Source organism: Scaptodrosophila lebanonensis, unplaced genomic scaffold, assembly GCF_003285725.1.
Source record: "Scaptodrosophila lebanonensis strain 11010-0011.00,11010-0021.00 unplaced genomic scaffold, SlebRS2 tig00001415-arrow-pilon, whole genome shotgun sequence".
Taxonomy (NCBI): Eukaryota; Metazoa; Arthropoda; class Insecta; order Diptera; family Drosophilidae; genus Scaptodrosophila; species Scaptodrosophila lebanonensis.
In genome coordinates, this window is record NW_022060742.1 from 790556 (window position 1) to 810027 (window position 19472).

General features: G+C 41.8%; 5 protein-coding genes across 6 annotated transcripts; 2 read left to right on the forward strand and 3 right to left on the reverse strand.

Annotated features, from left to right (window-relative positions):
- The first annotated feature begins 160 nt into the window (after positions 1-160).
- On the forward strand, positions 161-9443 carry LOC115632471 (cuticle protein 38-like). 2 transcript variants are annotated; one of them, XM_030529640.1, is made up of 3 exons: positions 161-280; positions 6180-6505; positions 8990-9443. In XM_030529640.1, exons 1-3 carry the CDS (start codon positions 161-163, stop codon positions 9132-9134), a joined length of 591 nt encoding a protein of 196 aa, XP_030385500.1. In that variant the 3' UTR covers positions 9135-9443. The 2 variants fall into 2 exon arrangements, with proteins under 2 accessions (XP_030385500.1, XP_030385501.1); XM_030529641.1 differs by lacking the exons at positions 161-280; positions 6180-6505 and adding an exon at positions 8758-8818 and having other exon boundaries at positions 8907-9443.
- LOC115633163 (leucine-rich repeat-containing G-protein coupled receptor 5) lies at positions 1353-3027 on the reverse strand. Its single transcript, XM_030530574.1, has one exon. It carries the CDS (start codon positions 3025-3027, stop codon positions 1363-1365), a length of 1665 nt encoding a protein of 554 aa, XP_030386434.1. The 3' UTR covers positions 1353-1362.
- Positions 7667-7954, reverse strand: LOC115632586. The gene has a single exon (XM_030529810.1). The coding sequence runs from the start codon at positions 7952-7954 to the stop codon at positions 7667-7669; it is 288 nt and encodes a 95-aa protein (XP_030385670.1).
- A 7744-nt stretch (positions 9444-17187) lies between the features above and the next one.
- Positions 17188-17681, forward strand: LOC115632614 (elastin). Its single transcript, XM_030529841.1, has 2 exons — positions 17188-17199; positions 17271-17681. Exons 1-2 carry the CDS (start codon positions 17188-17190, stop codon positions 17679-17681), a joined length of 423 nt encoding a protein of 140 aa, XP_030385701.1.
- Positions 17682-17980: 299 nt separating this feature from the next.
- LOC115632615 lies at positions 17981-19472 on the reverse strand. The gene is made up of 3 exons (XM_030529843.1): positions 19360-19472; positions 19102-19172; positions 17981-18366 (listed from the first exon to the last, which is right to left on the reverse strand). Exons 1-3 carry the CDS (start codon positions 19470-19472, stop codon positions 17981-17983), a joined length of 570 nt encoding a protein of 189 aa, XP_030385703.1.

Genomic DNA, 19472 nt, shown 5'->3' on the forward strand with positions numbered 1-19472 from the left:
TCTTCCAACTAGCGAGGTTAACACGCGCGAAACTCAAGGCTCCGCCTAGGCAGAAGCAACAGTTAGTCGGCAGTAGTTATTGCAGTACCTATAAATTGTCAGTACAACGTCTTAGGATCATCAGTTCAGCTTCGTCTATCCAAAGCCAACAACCAGCAACATGTTCAAGTTCGTCGCCATCGTTGTCTTCGCCCTGATTGCCTGCGTCGCCGCCAAGCCCGGCATAGTGGCTCCGCTAGCCTACTCCGCTCCTTTGGTGGCCGCCGCTCCCGCATCCGCCGTCTACTCCCGTGAATACCACGGCAACTTTGCAGCTCCGTATGTAGCAGCAGCAGCTCCGTATGTCGCCGCCGCTTCCCCCTACGTTGCATCTCCATATGTGGCTTCTCCCTATATTGCCGCCGCCTCACCCTACGTTGCTGCTGCGCCTTATGCCGCCGCTCCAGTGCTGCTGAGAAAGTAAAGAGTGTACAAGAAACCCGACTCCCAAATAAAACAATCAATCTATGGAAAACAGAAAGAAAAATCGTCTCTTTTTTACGCCTCGTATATTCACTTCTGATAGATGTCTGTCTCGGTTCAAGGTCTTTGCTATCAATATACAGGAAGTTTCCGTTGGCGGGTTATCTTTATACACATAAGGCGCCTCATACATGTACGAATATATGTATATGTGTATGCAAAAAATATATGATATGTATATGCATAAATTGTATGTTCTTGAACGTCACACTGATAAGCGAAACTAAAGCCATTCTTTCCTAACGATTAGTGACTTGGCCTTTGTCCATTGCCATACACAATTTATAGGCAAGACGGAAAATTTCTGATCAACTGCACAGAGAAGTGCATGCAATTTAGGTCTTTAGAATATTTCTTCAATTATATAGTCGAGCAAAAGAAGAACATACTTGTATATATTTTCTTCGAATTAATGTAGCTTTAGAATTGTCGGTAATGTTGTTGAAATTGAAGACAGGAGGGGAAACGCTTTTATTGCCAAAGGATTGGAAAAGTATACAATTTCGGTTACTGTGGGTTCACCTGTTTCCGTGATGAAGCACTCATCTGGCCATGCTGATCAAGAATATATAAGGTCGTAAGGTCGATGTTGCTTTCTTCTGCACATTACATACATTTCCATAAACATAAATGGAAATTACCTTACATTCTTCATCCATGCTCTGCGAAAAATTGTTTAAATCATTACTCTTTTCTTTGAAGTCGATTTATAGTATTCCATTTCACTTTATGCATTTTTTAGGGAACAATCCACATATTTTATTTCCAACAATATTTTATACATTAATAATTAGGGAAGTCATTTTGCACACATGCATGTCTATTGAATGTTTGGTCGCCTCAATCCAATGTCAAATTTGTATCCATAGTTGCGTCCGATTTGAACACAATGCTATTGCGTTCATAGCGACCCGAGCGTCGAACCTTCCAATAACGCAGCGCCACCATGGCCACAAGGCAGAGCAGCAGCATTGTGCCCAATATATAGAAGAATACCTTCATGAACAGCAAGTGAAGCTCCAAATTGTGGGCGTGTGACTGCAACAGCTCCAATTGTCGCGTCAGCGGGTCCTGGGACCTTTGCAGCTTCTCATTCGATGGCTCCGGATGGAGGCATGAAACGTCACGAATGTGAGGTGTCTCCTCCGTACTGGGGTCCGGTTCAATGTGCAGCGCAACCGTTTCTGCCAGATAGGGAGGAATGAGCAAATGGTGCAGATACGAGCAATTAAATCGGTTGCGAGAAACGCCCAACTTCTGTAGCATGGGAAAGGTACTGGAGAGGCTGCGGTTTCCATGCAGCTCGCTGAGGGCGTTGCCGTCAATAAAGAACTGTTTCAGGTTGGTTAGGTATGGCACGAATAGGTCCAGGTTGAGGCTGGTCAGATTGTTGAAGGACAGATCGAGTATCTCGAGGTAGTTTTGTTTCGAAAACATGCCGAACTGTAGGGAGCGGATGCCGATATGTCGCAGATAAAGACTGCGGAGTCGCTTCAGGTTGTCGAAGGTGCTGATGTTTAGCGGACCAATCGGATTGTACGACAGATCGAGATATAGCAACGCCGATAAGCTGGTTATGTTTGCAATGTTGCTCAGATTGTTGCCACGCAGCTCCAGCGTGTCCAGCTGCGATGCCTGCTGCACGAATATAGCGCTGATATTGTTGTTGTTGGCGCGCACAAAACGGGTGCCATTTATGGTGAGATTGGTTAAGTGGTTGTTGTCCAGCTGCAATTGATGGACGATGCTCTTGTTGGTGAGCTGGAAGGCATAGAGTTTGTTTCTGGCTAGCAACAGACTCTCCAGACTGGCTGCCTCAGTGAAGGTGTCAGGATGGACTTGCAGGAGCTGGTTGTTGGACAGGATTACTTCCTTGATGCGTCGCATGCGACTAAACACTTCCGGCTCTACATAGGTCAGCTCATTGGCCTCGAGGTTAACGGACTCCAAGAAGGCATTGTCCTTAAAAATATCCTTGTGCAGCTCACTAAGCCTATTGCCGCCCAACTGCAGTTTGTTCAGATTGTGCAGCCCACAGAAAGCATTCTCGCTCAAAGACGATATCTGATTGTAACTCAAGTCCAGCCGCATCAGCGTATTCGCTCCAATGAACACAGAGGTCTGCAGCGAAGTCAGATTGTTGTAACTCAAATTCAGGTAGGTCAGGTTGCTGGCCGAGCTGAAGGTGTTGCGCGTCAGCTCGAGGATGCCGGTGAAGGAAACGTCGAGTGTGCGCAGATTCGCAAAGGTCTCGAACAGATGGAAGGGCAGGTAGAGCAGTGTTGAGTCGTAGAACTTCATGAACATGACCGAATTTTTTCCGGACCACGAATTGTGCAGCACCACGTTCTGACTGTGCGTAACCGTAAAGCCCGTGACCGTGCAGTAGGGATCGCCCAGATCCAGAATTAAATGCTTGTCGTGCTCGTCACAAACAAGGTTCACATCACCCGCACCAACCAATCTGCCCACAAAAAGCACGAAAATCGCGTTTATTATTCGCATTTTGAACCAGAGGCGGCAAACGTTGCACGCAAACTGTTCAATGGATTTTTGAAACAAGATGATGTACTCCTTCTGGCAATACTCGCTAAGATTTATCAAAAATAAATATATATATTATATTTTAAGCTTTTTGTCTGCAGATACACCCGCATATACATTTAAGTCTGTATATAGTCTGCGGTCCAGCCGGCTTGATAAAAAATGTCGGCCTTTTTTCATACCCTGTAACCAAAAGGTAAAGGTATACTACTTAGTTAAGTGCGAATGGATGCCACACACAAAAGGAGGCAGATCCCTAAAAGTATATATACATATTGATGATAAGCATGACAAGTCCGTCTGTCCATTTCTCCGTCCGCATAAACGCAAGGATCTCAAAAAGTATTTGAGCTAGAATAATAAACCTCGTATCGAGATTTTCCCAAGTCCAGAAACGAACAAATTCTTAATTTTTTTCCCCTGATGCACACCTACTCCCCGCAGTTGGAGATTTTTCACGAGTCCAGTAATTCTTGAAATTAATACTTAAATTTACTTACAATTTACTTTACAATTGCTTGTGGTAACTGCTTATTTCAATTGTAATCGTGATGGGTCATGAAAGTCCAGCACTGGTCAGCACTGTATTATTATTTTTTAAATGCTTTCTCTTTAATCTTTTTTTTTTAAGATCTGTCCAGTTTTAAGTACAATTATTAAGCTTGCAATTTCACAGCTTCAGCCATGTTAGTTGCCACATGATCCGAACCGAGTGCCTAATCAGAAACAAACTCACATTGTGGATACAGGGTATTAAGGATTGGGACTGCCGGACTCAAGTATTCCATTCTTGTTTTTAAGCTGTTTGTTTTTTGCAAGCTACGCTTCAAACTCTGATAATTTTATTATTATTGTTTTCATTTGTTTTTGGTCCGTAATGAGTTGCAATAAGTGCGAGCAAGTAAATAGGAACAGAATATAAATAAAGGCATCATGAATGGCTTGGCGGCGCTTCTTGAGCTTGAAAGATAAGTCAGATACTCGTATATACATGATTATAGTATATAAAGTGTATTTTTTAAATAATGGAAAGATGTAGTGCATTGACTTTTTGGAGATTAATTATTCCAATCTGCTGCCCCAATTCCATTGTTTAATTTTATGCAATATGCAAATGTTTGTTGTTAATTTAACAACGATATGGCGGTTATTTAAGCTATGCCATTGATAAGCTAAGTCACAACAATGGAATTAGCGAAAGAAATGATTTAAGATTGAGAAAGAAATGTGTGGACTTTCCAGAGAAATAGGAAATATAAAATCATGTGATGAATCAAAGTACAATGTTTTTTTTAGAAGCCTCAAGCTTATGTTTGTCGGCATCAAAATAAATAGTTAGGTTTTTTTAAAATAGCTTTTAAAATCTAGTTTTATTTATTTAATAAAAAGAATGAGTGTAGTGCTTGTTGGAACTGAACTATATTTGATTCTTACGAGGCACAAACGTTCTCTTAAAATGGTATTGACTGGACTAGTCCATTAGAAATGTCAACAGCATCAGCGATGTCTCTCGTTGTTAATCAACGATCTTGGGGCACCAATTCTTTGGATTGCTTCACGAATGGTTCATTAGTTGATGTTGGGTGTGGTTCGATTTTAACGCTTTTCTGACATAATTTGCTTATCGAAAGCCTTTGGCGTCATTCCTAACGTTAGTTATAGTTTCTGAGATCTGTATAGGTGTTCAACGGACAGACTGACAGGGCAAAATCCACTCGTCTGGCTTTGTACAACCCCAATATACTCTTGTACCTCTTAGGTACAGAATATAACAAGTCTTTAGGGTCTCAAGCATGGCTGTGTTGTCAAAAAGTAATTTAGTTAGCATTTGTTTCATTAAAAAAAAAAAGAATAAACCCATTATTTTCGAGATCAATTTCACCAATAATTGCAAAATTCTAGTTGGAAAACAAAATATGCAAATATGGATGAAAAACAAGAGCATAATTTAGATAAGCAATTCAGCGACTAACACTTTGCATAACTGTATGTCTACAACTAAAAGAGGAAGATTGGAACGAATTCTAAGAAATTGTGCAAACATGTCCATTTGCCATTAGCGTGTGCTCTGCTCTGATTATCCAAAAACATGTATCAACAATTGTGGTGTTGTTTTGTTCGGCTCGCAATTATGGCAAAATACGCAAACACGGCCCAAAACCATTGCATAAATAAATTGCAGTGTTGTGCAGGCAGTTGAAGTGCCAAGTGACCTTCAATATGCAAATCCCATGCAATCCGATTAAATGCATGCAACGACCTGCTGAGTGACGTGCAGGAGATGTGGGAGTGGAGCTTCGTGTTGGTGTGTGTTTGGGCTTAAGCTGTGGATCTGCCTTTGGGCAATGTGGCTGTCAATAACTTGGAAATGCCAACATATGGAAATTTCATTGATTTCTGGCCAAATGTGTCACGCGGCAGTGGGCGGCCAAATGATTCAGAGTGCGTTGGGTAATTAGCGCGACACTGCAGAAATTTCAAATGGCAAGTGATCAGTCGCCTAGGCTACTGGTTGTTAAGACAACAACAAGACATCTACAGCGACAACGACAACGACAGCGACGACAACATTTATGGGCTCACAAATTGGGACGTGCTCGAAATTTTCTAGTGAAGACCTCACTCCAGTTGAATGGAAGTATGCAGGGGGCCGTGGGCAGCCGAGCAAAATGACGGGCACGTAGCCAAGAGCCAGCGATTTGGCACTGAGAAACACCTCGGCTGCTACTGCGCTTTGCATTCCTATGCGAAACAATGTATTTAGTTGGCCATAGAACAAAATGTGCACTGAATTCAACAAGCCAACAAAAAAATAAAAAAAGCATAAATAAATTAGGCGCATCAACAACAAAGAGCCGCTTTCGTATCCAACTGGACACTATAAAAGTTTCAGGCCCGTGCCAACAATCGTATAGTCAACTTTTGTAGCTCAATTTAGCCACACACAACCACCAAAACCTCCAGCCACCACTCAAAATGTTCAAGCTGGTGGGTAGTCTGAGCTGAGCTGAGAATAAGTCAGCGAGATCTTACTAATTTCTCATTCCATTTTACAGTCCGCCGCCATCTTTGTGCTCTGCGCCATCTTCGCCTGCAATGTGGCCGATGCCAAGCCCGCTGTGCTCGCCGCTGCCGCACCCGTGGTTGCCGCCCCGGCTGCTGTGGTGACCGCCACTAGCTCGCAGTATGTGGCACGCAACTTCAACGGTATTGCCGCCGCTCCCATCGTAGCCGCTGCGCCCGTCGCCGCCGCCTACACCGCCCCAGTTGCCACAGCCGCTTACACCGCCCCTGTTGCTGCTGCCGCCTACACAGCACCCGTAGCTGCTGCATACACCGCACCAGTGGCTGCTGCCTATTCCGCCCCTATTGCTGCTGCCTACTCCGCCCCCGTTGCTGCTGCCTACTCCGCCTACCCCTACTCCGCCTATCCATACGCTGCTGGCTACACAACATTTGTCTAAGGAATTAATCTAACTGCCCAAAAAGGACGCTTTCGAATGAAATAAAATGAAGTAACACAACAGAAAGGCAATTTGTTTTAATTCAAATGGGCTTAAATGATATCCACAAAGAAAAGTACCGCAATTTGGGGGCACAAAAGGTGCTCTTGAAAGGGGTCTTTGAATGATCTAAACGTGCTCTTTAAGATGTTCAGACTGACAAAAAAGTAAGACATTTAAGTCTTCAATGTCTTTAGCACTATCTTACAAAAAGGGCCCTTTAGAAACGTTACAGCGATAAGTTATCTAAAATATTATCTTTGTGCTAACGATATATCCCATTCGAAGCTACTATATAGTACTAAAATAGATCTCCCATAGTCAGCGATATGTGATTAGTTTTGTTCCTAGTTTTCACAGTAATAATTTTCTCCATTTTGGTATATAAAAAAAATGTCGTTACATGACGAACGAATTGTGTATGTCTGAAGCATTGGGAACATTGAAAATGAAATTCTTGAATATATATTTTCCTCATGAATAGTACATTTAAAAGATTAGTTTAAACCCCACATACGGATCAAATATTCCTCCTTTTTATAAATTAATTCGAAAGTGCTTTTATTCTTTGAGAAAAATAATTGATAGATGTTCTCAGAGGCCACAGAAGTCAATAAAAAGAGCAAACTAAAAACATGGAAAGTCATTGATTTTGAAATACTAATCCGAATTTTCAGAAAATCAATAATTCGTATTTCAAATGCTTTCTTTCTTGAAATAACAACAAATCATTAATTTCGAGGCAATAGTAGGCTCAAGAGAATGCGGATATCAAGAAAGAAGCTCTTAAATGGGTTACGTCATTAAATAGTTTTGCATTTCGTTTCGATTAACTACACAATGTAGACAAATAGTGAAGCATTATGAGGATCGTCAGCATGAAGAGCACGTATATTTTCAAATATGTGACCAATGAACTGCGTCAAATAGAAGTAGAAGCATCTGGACAAAAATAATAATATTTATTTATAAATAAAAAACAACAAGAACTTGATAACGATCTCAACAGCAACAGCAACATTTGTGGGTCATGGCGCGTAATTTTAGAGAAGATACGGGTCGCAAGCAACTTTCCTGCAATGTCGTTGTGTGTCCACTTAGGCAGCATTTGGGGGAACTACCAGCAGCAGCTGCCGATGGGGGTGCCCGATGGAGTGGGAGGCGCTGTAACGCCCGAACGGCAGCAGCGCAGCTTGGTAGAACAAGGGATAGGCGGGCGGCGGTGCAAAGCCGGCAAAGGCAGGCATCGGTTGCATGGGCATTGGTGGCGCAGCACGATGTTCGGGCGGCACATCGACCTCCTCGGCAGCATTCGGTATATTGCCCGCAACTGCAGCCTGCAGGCGAAGGACAAGGAGGAGCAGCATCACAGCAGTTGGCACCATTCTGTCGGGCATCTGAAATTTGCGTATAACTCACTAAAACGACAGCCGACAGTCCGCTGATTGCGGCCTTAACGGGGCCATCAGCATCCTCTCCATCACCATTATCAAGTAATCGTTCCTCTCGCTGACGCTTGAAACTTACTAATTTCTTGTACATTCTTTAGGCTATTATCGCTTCTGATCTGAGCGCGATTCGTTTGGCAAATGAAGCGGCCTGCACAGCAGTGACTTAGCTTTATAAATTCTCAGCGTATTCGTATCTCAGACAGTGGGTCACAAACTGTGCTAGCCAGCCTTCTAGACGCACCGAATATGGCGGCAGTCAGTTCCTAGTCAGTGCTTCAGAAGCGCTTCCATTAGCATGCAAAGCATGTGGAATTGTTAAGTCGCATTTTGTTTTTGTTAAAAAAATAAGCAGACGAATAATAACTGCCTCTGCCGACGACATTGGGGAACGAAACTAAAAGTAAACTGCCGCCAAAGTACTCGCAGCTTTGAAGATTCTCCAACAGTTCGATCGGCCGCTGAGTCGTTGACTGCCATAGCCTTAGCGTCAATTAATAATACATATAGTATATCGTTTGTCCAAATTGGCAAGAGCATCTGCCTGACTTCGCAGCCTGTATACTCGTAGACTGTACTCTACTAGCCTGGCCTGGCCGTGCATATTAAATTGCGTTTACCTTCGACGCACCATGGGCTAGGGTGCCCATTAGTTGTCTGTCTTTTCGTTTTGCCCAGACAATTGCTATATAAATTCGCACATTTCCAGCTGTAGACATCAGTCAACGTAGAACAAACAGCTCGCTTAGTCAAGCCCTCAGTATCAGTACCACAAACAAAAACAACAAAATGTTCAAATTTGTAAGTGCGCAAGGATTTAAATAAAATACAAGTAGCAATGATTATTGCAAAGTGCGAATGCCGATAACTAACTGTGTGTGTTTTTCAGTTCGCTCTCTGCCTGTTCGCCATTGTCGCCTGCGTGGCTGCCAAGCCCGCCGTCGTGGCTGCTCCTTTGGCTTATAGCGCCTACAGCGCCTACTCCGCCCCCCTGGTCGCCTCACCTTACACCGCCGCCTACACTGCTGCCTACACTGCGCCCGTCGCTGCTGCCTACTCCGCATATCCTTATGCCGCTGCCTACTCCGCTTACCCTTATGCCGCCTACTACCGCTAAGCACTAGAAGTGACTGGTTCGGCACGGCTTTTGGCTAAAAGGACACAAACAACAACAGCAGCACCACTTCATTCCTCAGTGCACCTCCGTTCATACTTAATATGCCTCCGTGAACATTTCTGTTCTACCAATAATCATTTCAGTTTGTTATGCAGCCCTAGGCTCTTAGCTATTTACTATTCGATCGTTTTCAACAGTCAATCATTCATTTCCTTAGTATTAGTTTAGCAGCTTGCTCTGCTAAAAGTGACAAACGAAGGACTATACAAAAATATTACTGTTTAAATAAATGCATTTGCGTAAAACGTATGTAGATATTGGCTTATTAATTAATTTCATGCAATGCCTATTGAAATAATCTGTGCATAAGGAAAAGAGGAAATTTCCAGTCTAGACACTTCAAGGACTGGCATATCAGTTTTCAAAGACACACATCATGACATCCATCACCCAATTAATAGCATACAACAATAATTAAATGATGGCAAACATTCGCAATTCAGTCTGGCTTTGAAATTCTAAATGTTTCTCTCCATGTAATAATGTAATGTATATATACAGATATTGATGTATGTATGTTAATTGTAATTTCAATAATTACGCAATTGATTGACGTTTTCAATGTCAAAGGCATTTTTAATTGATTTTGAATAAATAAATGCAATTGCTCATCTAACAACTCGAACCTATATTCATTTGTGAAAATGATGCTGAAAATCTCCTTTCCCGAGGACTGAATAAAAAAAAACTGAGGAAATACTTTACTTTTAATGAGATGCTAGCTTTCCCATCGGGTCTGGAAATGCCGCCCCTAAGAGAGCTTGTTAAGCATTTAGAAAAAGAATACTACGAATGGCAGAATCCACTTGCAAGTACAAGTGCATCATCCCGACGTAGACCTAGGGCATACCGATTTGGGGATTGGCTGCAGCGTCGCTACAGACGCTCCAGAATAAGGCCTTACGGTCTATTACTGGGTGCGATGCCATACTAGCCGCTGCAATGACCGGTTGTTGAACCATTTACCGAATAGGCTGGTCAGGCCCCTACCTGATGAACCCCCAATAAAAAATATTAAAAAAAAGTATTTTGTGATGTAGAAACGTCAATTCTTCCAACTAGGAGAATTTTCTTAAAGATTAAAATCCCCACACACACAATTGGTATTTTCATACTCTGTATCTAAAATATATAAATATGTGTATTATACAAATACGAAAATGTACGAGTACACGTTGAAGTTCAACATTTTCTATCTCCAAGAGCAGATGTGGCGAGGAGATGTATAAATGAACTGAATTTAGTTTTAACTTTGAATAATGCACAAAATACAAGTATATGTATGCCCTTTTTAATTATCTTTATTTAAAAATTGTACTTCTTATCATTATTTTTGTGTGTTTTAATTTACTTTAAATACTTGAAGCTGTGACGTAATAATACGCTCAACAAGTAAAAAAGCTAAAGTCGGGTGTCCCGACTTTGAAATACTCTGTACATATGTTTACAATAATTATAGAAAATAAAAAAATTAAGAAAATTAAAAAAAAAATGTTGACCGATTTTACCTCTCTCGGTATTCGAACTCATGTAAAGGGTTTATAATTGCACATTTACATAGCAATTGCGTCTGTGTGAGTGTATGTATGCCTATGCGCATCTATGTGTCTGTGTAAACATGTATGCAGTGAACCAAAGCACCAGCATCAACAACAGTCGCGGGCAGCGCTTGAGCAGCGCTGCAGCAGCAAATATATTTATGGCTATAACTTCTTGTTAAATCGGTCTATCATAATGAAACTTGGCACCAAAAAAATAAAACAAACTCGTATAGAATACACACATAAGGCATCTTTGTGCAAAATTTGGTGTCTCTATCTCTTATAGTCTCTGAGATCCAGGTGTTCATACGGACGGACAGACGGACAGACAGACAGACAGGGCTAGATCGACTCGTCTCGTCATGCTGATCAAGAATATATATACTTTGTGGGGTCTGCCACGCCTCCTTCTGCCTGTTACATTTTTCAGCTCCCGCAAACCTAATATACTCCTGTACATTTCATGTCCAGAGTATAAAAATGTATGTTGCTGGAGGCATACATTTATGTTTACAGCATGAGTTCTTTTTATTTGAAATTGAGAATAGACTCGAAATTGCATAACTTCCCAAGAAGCTCTGGAATGTCATTAAAAAGCTGTCAGTTTCCAAAAACAACTCACAATTTTGACAGAGCTAAGAAAATAGCATCTCGTTGTTGATTGCTTCGCTGCCCTTTTTCTGTATCATGTTACTATTATTAACTTGTTCTGCTTAAAATGCAAAGCCGGTCGCCTTCAATTGAAAATAAAAGTAGGCATTGATTGCCGTCGCTTCGCGATTGCAGGCACGTAGTCTTGTGAAGCATCGAGAATTTTTATAATATAAAGTGCGAAGAAGTATTCACCTACTGAATTCTACACTTGTACGAGTACGATGGAGGGGGTTAGGTTCCGGAATTGCGGAAATGACTAACACTTCCAACATTGCCATACATTTTTATTATTAAGCCCACATTAAAACGGGGTATGCAGGCAGCCCCAAAAATTAAAGCACGCGTAAGCTGGCCCTGATTTGCGTGTACGTGATGTCAAAGTTTCAATTATTCAGTTCAGTTCATCGGTAGGCAAAACGCTACTGACCATGCTTAGGTATGTGTTTCGCTTAAGCCAAGGATGCACGCGTCTCTCGCTTGACTTTTGGGTATATAAAGCAGAGTGCATCGAAAAACCGACATCAATCACCAGTCAAGCTCCATCAGCTCAACTTCCAAAAACTCAATTAGCAAAATGTTCAAATTTGTAAGTGCCACCTGTGTTTTTTTTAAGACTAGTCAAGCCTATATTCAAAGTCTACTTTTTCATTCTACCACCAGTTCGTTATCTGCTTGAGCGCTCTGTTCGCCGCTGTTGCTGCTAATCCTGGCCTGCTGGCCACACCAGCCGCCGTTGCCACTTACAGCGCCCCACTGGCCTACACAGCCCCTGCAGTCGCCGCCTACACAGCCCCTGCTGTTGCCGCCTACACTGCCGCCTACGCCCCCTATGTGGCTCCATATGCCAGCAGCTACAGCGCCCACAGCGTGGCCCACAGTGCTGCCTATCCAGCTGTCTATGCCGCTGCCCCCGTCGTTCCCGTGTTGAAGAAGTAATTCGATAAATAAATGCATCAGTTCCATCCCACGCACTGACAAGTAGATAAATACAAGCGTGTTTTATTGTTACATTCGCCCTATAACTAAAGAGTCAAGTAGTTTTCCACATCACAACTCACCTAAGTCCGCCTAGAGCCTGATCTCGCGTTAATCTTTAAGATTTTGCGCTTTGAAGAAACCATTTGCGCATTGCGCCGCCATGTTTTCGGAAACTTTAAGCTCTTCATACAACATTTCCAACATGTTTGTCCAAATATCGCTGACATTAATTTATTCACTGATTCGCAAGATCAATTTTTAGTGGCGCTTTGGAGTAAGAAAACAATTCAACGCGAGTTTGGGCCTAAGGAAAATTACAACGAAATTCGTAGACTGATTTATCAATTGATTAGGCTTGGTTTTAAAAATTTGTAAATAATTCGCATACTGGATAATTATTTAATGTAGTAGGAATCAATTTAAAACGTAAGAAACAAATTTTGATTTAAATTCCCAACATTTTCACTAATAATATGAACATTGATTTGTTTTATCAAAAATGGAAAAATAAATAAATAGTTGGGCAAACGGATTTCCAGATAGATTCCAATAGAATTATTGATACTATGTAAATATGAGATATTATTATCCATTGAAAACAATCGACATAGCAGTATAAGCAAAAAGAAAGCAAGACTATTAAAAAAAAAAAAGATGAGAAAACCAAGTAAAGTATTCAGACTATGCAAGTGGGAAAAGAGTTAAATGTGTAAAAATTGTACCTGCATCTAAGGAATAGCTGTATGCCATAATATTGCACTTAGAAAGAGAGTAGTTCTCAGTTTTCTTTTATGTTATAAATAGTGTGCAATACAACAAGTGTGGCGTATCACCTGTAGTGTAGATCAAAAATACTGACCAATCAAAAATGATTGCCTGAATAAAGCTTTAATATTTATCCTATTCCATTTCAATGGAATATAACCCATATCCACGCATTCTCGGTTATCTGGTTCTTGAACTTTAAAGCTTAAAACAACGTAAAATACAGACTTCAAACGACTAACGGTTGAATTTCTCTTTTGGAAAATATACCCTCTACTCACACACCACAGGGTATTGCATAAACGGGCACTCTCGACTATCTTGTTCTTGTTACTTCACATTTTGATTCATCTCCTCGCCTTGCGTTGGACGTGCCTTCTTGCAGTTCATTCATCCTGCCACGCTCCAGGGCTTGCCTTTTCAATTACGCGTAACTCTGTGTCCCCATCAGTACCCCCGGCCATGTCTATAAATTTAATTGAAAAGTGTTGAGTTCTTCATTGCGTGTGTCCGCCAATGCGTTAGTTGTTGTTGTTATTGCAGTCATTGTGCTGGTTGTTGTTGCTGCTGCTGCTTTTGCTGTTGCGGCAACAGCATTCAATTAAAAATTGCCGCTTAAATTGCATTTTGCTAATCGTAACAATCAATAAGCTCGACTGCATTTAAATGCACGCCAATTCATTTAAATACGCCACGCCTGCCTCTCAAATCAAGTACATTAATCATACGCCGCTTGATACCACCGAACGAACTAACCGAAATATTAAAATTTTAATTCCATGGCGCTTTGTTGGCTGTCTTTAAATTAAATCAAATTGCAATTACTAGTCTCTGAGTCACGTTTCCACGCCACTTCCACCACTTCTAACAACAACAACAACGAGTTCTCTTCTCAGAACTTCACGTGTTACTTTTGCGTGCTCTTTTCGCATTTCCGTTTCCCACAAGGGTTTCGCTCATTAAAGTGCTCGGAAATGCTGTGACACTGCTTCGACGACCCCCTCCCCTCGCCTCTCACTCTCTTCATCCGCTCATTGACTTTAATTATTGCTCTCTGCTCGCTGGCTTGCAATTTTGAAAAACAACTTTTATACAAGTATTGTTCTTGTTGCTGCTTGGTGTTCGGTGTCGTATTTGTTAATCAATTGCTATTTTGAATTTTGTAGGCCTAGATAATAATGCCAGCCCGTCAGTGCATGCTGTGCTGGCTAATTGTTGTCTACACTGGTCAAAAATATGTGACAGACCATGTCAAAGCCAATTAGTTTTCAAAGATAATTGTACTATGCCCACACTCCTTGGTCTTAACAGGTTTTAAGCGCAATGCAATTAAATGCAAATAAGTGAACTGAAAATTCTACGAAATACAATTAGAGTCAAGTATCGTGAAATGAAATAGAATTCATGCTAAGAAGCCCGAAGTCGTAAAATGACTGCTAAACGAATGGCATTGCTGCTAGGGGTTGCAATCTAAGCGTCAGGAGTACATTTAGAAATTGGAATGAATTGTTTATTATCACGAATAATGAGGTAGTGTTCTTGAGTAACATTAGAAGTCAGTCTGTTTGTCCTCTATAAATAACTTAAATGCCTTTGCGATAGAGACTAATTTAAAGATGTCAGTTTCATGAAGCCATCAAAATGGAGCAGTTATTGACGTTATTGTCTAGAACAACACTTAAACTAATTATATTTTTAGTCTTCTTTGAACCTTAGGACTGCGATTGAAGTAAGCCAACGACGGGAATAAGTTAAAATTGTATATACCTAAGTACAACGAAAATGTAATCTAAGCTTATAAAAAGGCTGTCTATTTATCCCACATATTCCTTAGCTCCTAATACAAACTGTAAAAAGTTTGTTCCATCAGTGGGGTACAAACACTGCCAATAAAGAAATTGTATCAATGTAATAAGCTGACCGTTACAATAAGAACTACTGTAAGGCGTGATATGAGGAGAAAGACTTGGTAGCACATAAACTTTGGTAGCACATAATTAGTTGAGAAGGACTGCCTTCAGAGTAAACGGCGTCAAGGAGTTCAGATTAAAACTTATATTAAAACGAGCTACGAACTAAATTAGATGCTTGATCGGTGCGGAATGAACTCTTTCCAAGATAAATGCGTTCAGCAGCTGTTGACGGGTATTGACATTCGATGTCCTTCTGTCTAATACAGTTGTATCACTAACCCTCACTTACTATATTTTGGTGGGAAGGGTAAGCACGAATCTATAGAATATAAATAGGCTTGATTCTGTCATTAGAGTGCATGTGCAGAAATATAATTCGAGTGGCTCTCAGTTCATTATTTTAATCGAAAAATTCGATCAAATACGTCGAATATTTATTGTTTTACAAACGCTTTACGAGCTGCATAATTTCGAGCCAAATAAATTATGATTGAATTAATTACTGAATTGCATAAGTGTCGCCTTATTAATGGCTAATGATTTTTCACACTGTAGCCGCAAATTTATTCGCATATGCAACGCAATACTGAAGAAAAAAACCGGATCCCAAATTGTAATTGAAATGCACTGATCGCGGCGACACTACGAGTATCAAGCGCATGATTTATAAGATTTATTCGAGCATGGTCGACTAAAAAACCATGAAAACCATGATGAAAACCCATAAAGTTAGAGCAGTGTTTGATACGCAAATTAATTTGCAGTACTCTCCATAAAGTTGCGCATTTATAGCGCATAATGATTGGTTGTCAACGGACTTACAATTTCAGGCCTGCCAGAACACGCCCACAGCGTAGGCCTTTTGGGACACGTCCTGCTCTGCTTTTCGATTTGCATTAACTATGCAAGGCAGCAAGTGTTTCACAAAATGCTTCAGACAGGCCTGCATATAGATGGACAGATATACAGCTGGACAGCTGGTCAGATAGCTGACTCGAGCAACCAACATAAGTGCACTTCAGGCTGGCCTGAACCAGATCTGGGCACAGAGTTGTTTACAATTTGGCTTACAGCAAAAAATCAAGGAGTTTGCAAAATATGCGAAAAATATCTGGCGGCCAAATAATAATAATAATAAAAAACACACACACACAGATGACGGGGAGAACGCTAGCTTACAATTAAATAAATAAAAGCTTTTTTGCATGGCTACGAGTTATGATTGTTTAGGGGCGTTGCTTTAGGAGCGCGAGCAGCTGAGGTCCGGCTCTTAAGCCGCTGACCTTGCAATGCCACTGACATCGATTATTGTTCTAACGCCAGACAGTCAGCCAGTCAGCCAGTCAAGCATTTATCGGCAATTGGTTGCTCTAGATTAAATTTCACATTGTAGTTGCAATGATCTCAAATATTGCATCACGTATACGCACAGGTGTACGTGTTGATAAAGAAAAGTGTTAAACTTAAGTTAGTTAGCTAGTTAACTGTCACGCCCAAGCCAAAATGTAATTAAGACCTCGGCTAAGAACTCTAAATGCTCAATTTGTACATGGCTCTAACTTACGAATATACAATATATGTTTTCGCTCATAGCGACAAGATAAATGAGAAAAGCACAAATGCGCGCGGCAGCCATTTATGGCTGCGGAAATTCGGCCAAGCTGCGAAACTCGTTAAAGACCAGGCCTATGGAAAATACATACAAGTATATAAAAAATGTATTCAAAACAGTTGGCCAAACATCCGCGTTACAAGCCACATGCGCTTGGGCGTAATGGGTGGGGTCAGCCACCACTACCACCACCACCACTTCAGTGGTCTTAAGAGCCAGTAAGTGGCAACAACAAGCTGCAGCAACAGCGACAGATTGGCGCTGCTGCGACACGAGCTGCGTTCCACGAAGCTGGTTACCAATGGCACTGCAAACGGCGCTTGAAGTTCGTCAATAGGCATCGGCAACAACAAAAGTAAAAGTGCAGTTTTGACTACGACCGTTCTCGGGCCTAATGCATGCATATTTTATGTGTACTCGATTTTTGATTTTTGCTATAAAAGCATTCGAGTGCCGCCAACAAACTTATTAAACGTTGTGTTCTTGCTCCGTCCAAAGACAACTGCCAAGCGTTTCTTTCCAATCTCAACATGTTCAAATACGTAAGTTTCAGGATTGAGAGTTGCCTGGCTAGCGACTTTGTAGCTAATGACATTTTTAATTTGCCCGCCAGTTCGTGTTTGCCGTCGTGTGTGTGGCCTGTGCCAGTGCTGCGCCAGGATTATTGGGTCCTTCGCCTCTGATCGGAGGTTTGCCGTTGACTGCTCCAGCCATTTCATACGGACACTCGCTGTCCGCTCCGTCTATCTCTTTGGCTGGTCCGGCCATCACCAAGATCGCCTCACCAGGCATCTCGCCGTTGGGACTCGGATTGGGTCCTAGGCTTAGCATTGCTTCGCCCGGAATTGCCCATGGACACATTGGATTGAGTAGCCTGGGACTGGCCTCCCCACTGGGCTTAGCATCGCCCCTCGCCTTGGGATCTCCCCTTAGCCTGGGTGGTCTCTCACCACTTGGACTCGGTCTTAGACCAGCTCTGGCCGGACCCGCACTGCTGGGTCCTGGACTGGGTCATCCCTGGTAAGAGGTTGTTTCGATCAACACGCGCACGCTTCCTTTGCTTTCGTTTCGTTTGGAGTTGATCAGCGCGTACGCATTATCGAGTGCATTAAAACTGAGGAGCAATCAATTGGAAATAAATCTGTTTTGTGTTTAATTCGATAAAGTTCTGATATATTCGAATTGTTCATTTTCTGTTCAGTGCAGTCATTAAGTTTATTGGCAAGTGTTGGCTTAAATATTATGGAATACATTGGAAAAGTGACTTGAATTTAACTCTCACACGCCCCCGCTCTCTACAAGTAATTCGCCTTAGTGCTCATTCTACCAGCCATAGCCATGACCATAGCCCAGGCCTAGGCCAATACCATGATGACCGTAGAGTCCGCCGTAACCTAAGCCTCCCAAATATCCATGACCCAATCCATAGCCATAGCCGCCAAGATAACTCTTTCCAATAATCGTTTTCGATATAATGGGTGTGGCAATGCTCTTGATGATTGGCGCATGATAGCCCAAGCCCAATCCTAGTCCTAGGCCTAGACCGTAGCCACCGTAGTGACCGATACCGCCGTAGTGTCCCAATCCTAATCCCAAGCCGCCGTGGTCGTAGTGATCGTACAGCCCGTGTCCGAGACCAATGCTTGGTGCTGGTGCCGGTGCAGGATCAGGAACTGGCAATGCTCGAATAGTAGACAGGCATAGAGCTGCTATTAGCGCAAGAAATAACTAAGAGCATGAGATAGTATGTAATTAGAAAACAGAGTACCATATTCGCAATAGACATATATTAACTAAGGGGCCCTTTCTATACATTCCCGAGTACAAGTATGTTGAAGAATGTGCTTTAATCCGATGTTGTCTATGCTCTTTGTTTTATTTCTTAATAATAATCTCGCACGCTACTCGCAGCTGGTGTGTGTAATATATAGTATGTGTCATTGGGGTGGTTCGTTGTTGTTTCTTCCTAGAACTACTCAATGACCGGAAATTCTTCCACCATTAGGTACTTTCAATGTTTGAATATTCTTTGACGAGCCTCATGATTTTAATTTGTATAAAATATATGAGTTCGCCATCCAGAAATTAAATTTATTAGTGTCTCGATCGTTCAGCTAATTATTTGAATATTAAGATCTGTTCGCGTACTGTCCGTCGGTCGTCGGCTGCCGACTTTGAATTCACCACACCGGCGACCGCCTAGCAGAGGCTTAGAATAAGTTTAGATTAGGCTTAGTTTTTAGTATTCGCATTGTATCGCAAGTGTGAAGTCAGCGCATGCGCGCCCCCAAATCGATTTAAGTTAATCTGTGAAGTTTTAATTGGAACAATAAACGACACCAACACCACATCAACTCGTCCTCTGCATTTGGTACCACACAGCGTCCACCCCACTACATTTTCACTGGTCCTTCGAGCCGGATATTGTCTGCTGCACCTCCAACCTTCATCCTCGTCTTGTGCTGCTTTGAAGTCCTCCCAGCTAGCATCGGTGGATTCAAGTGTTAAGTACCATCTGTAAATTATCCATTTACTATTGCTAAACCGCACTGTCCAAGTGCGTTCCGAAAAAAAAGCAATTTACAAGTGCAAGTGCCAGTGCAATCAAAAGAAAGGAAAAATTGTAGCGGCTTATATGTAGCTTATGTACATATCTTACATCAAGTATACATATGTACATATAGATATATAAGTCGCCATACTGTTTTTCCCGCCTTTGAGAGAGAGACTCCTGCGAACTTCGAATTTCCAATTCAAACTCGGCCGTGTTGTAAGGTCCAAAGGTCTTAAGTGTCAAACGTGTATAAGCGAACAT

What these genes read in the sequence shown, in the direction of transcription:
- LOC115632471 (XM_030529640.1), top strand. Translation starts at nt 161, where the DNA reads ATGTTCAAGTTCGTCGCCATCGTTGTCTTCGCCCTGATTGCCTGCGTC. An exon ending in CCGCCGCTCCCGCATCCGCC is followed by an intron (nt 281 to 6,179) that starts GTCTACTCCCGT and finishes GCCGATGCCAAG; the next exon opens with CCCGCTGTGCTCGCCGCTGC. An exon ending in TACTCCGCCTATCCATACGC is followed by an intron (nt 6,506 to 8,989) that starts TGCTGGCTACAC and finishes TTATAGCGCCTA; the next exon opens with CAGCGCCTACTCCGCCCCCC.
- LOC115632615 (XM_030529843.1), bottom strand. Translation starts at nt 19,472, where the DNA reads ATGTTCGCTTATACACGTTTGACACTTAAGACCTTTGGACCTTACAAC. An exon ending in TCTCAAAGGCGGGAAAAACA is followed by an intron (nt 19,173 to 19,359) that starts GTATGGCGACTT and finishes GATAATTTACAG; the next exon opens with ATGGTACTTAACACTTGAAT. An exon ending in AGCACAAGACGAGGATGAAG is followed by an intron (nt 18,367 to 19,101) that starts GTTGGAGGTGCA and finishes TTGCGCTAATAG; the next exon opens with CAGCTCTATGCCTGTCTACT.
- LOC115632586 (XM_030529810.1), bottom strand. Translation starts at nt 7,954, where the DNA reads ATGGTGCCAACTGCTGTGATGCTGCTCCTCCTTGTCCTTCGCCTGCAG.
- LOC115633163 (XM_030530574.1), bottom strand. Translation starts at nt 3,027, where the DNA reads ATGCGAATAATAAACGCGATTTTCGTGCTTTTTGTGGGCAGATTGGTT.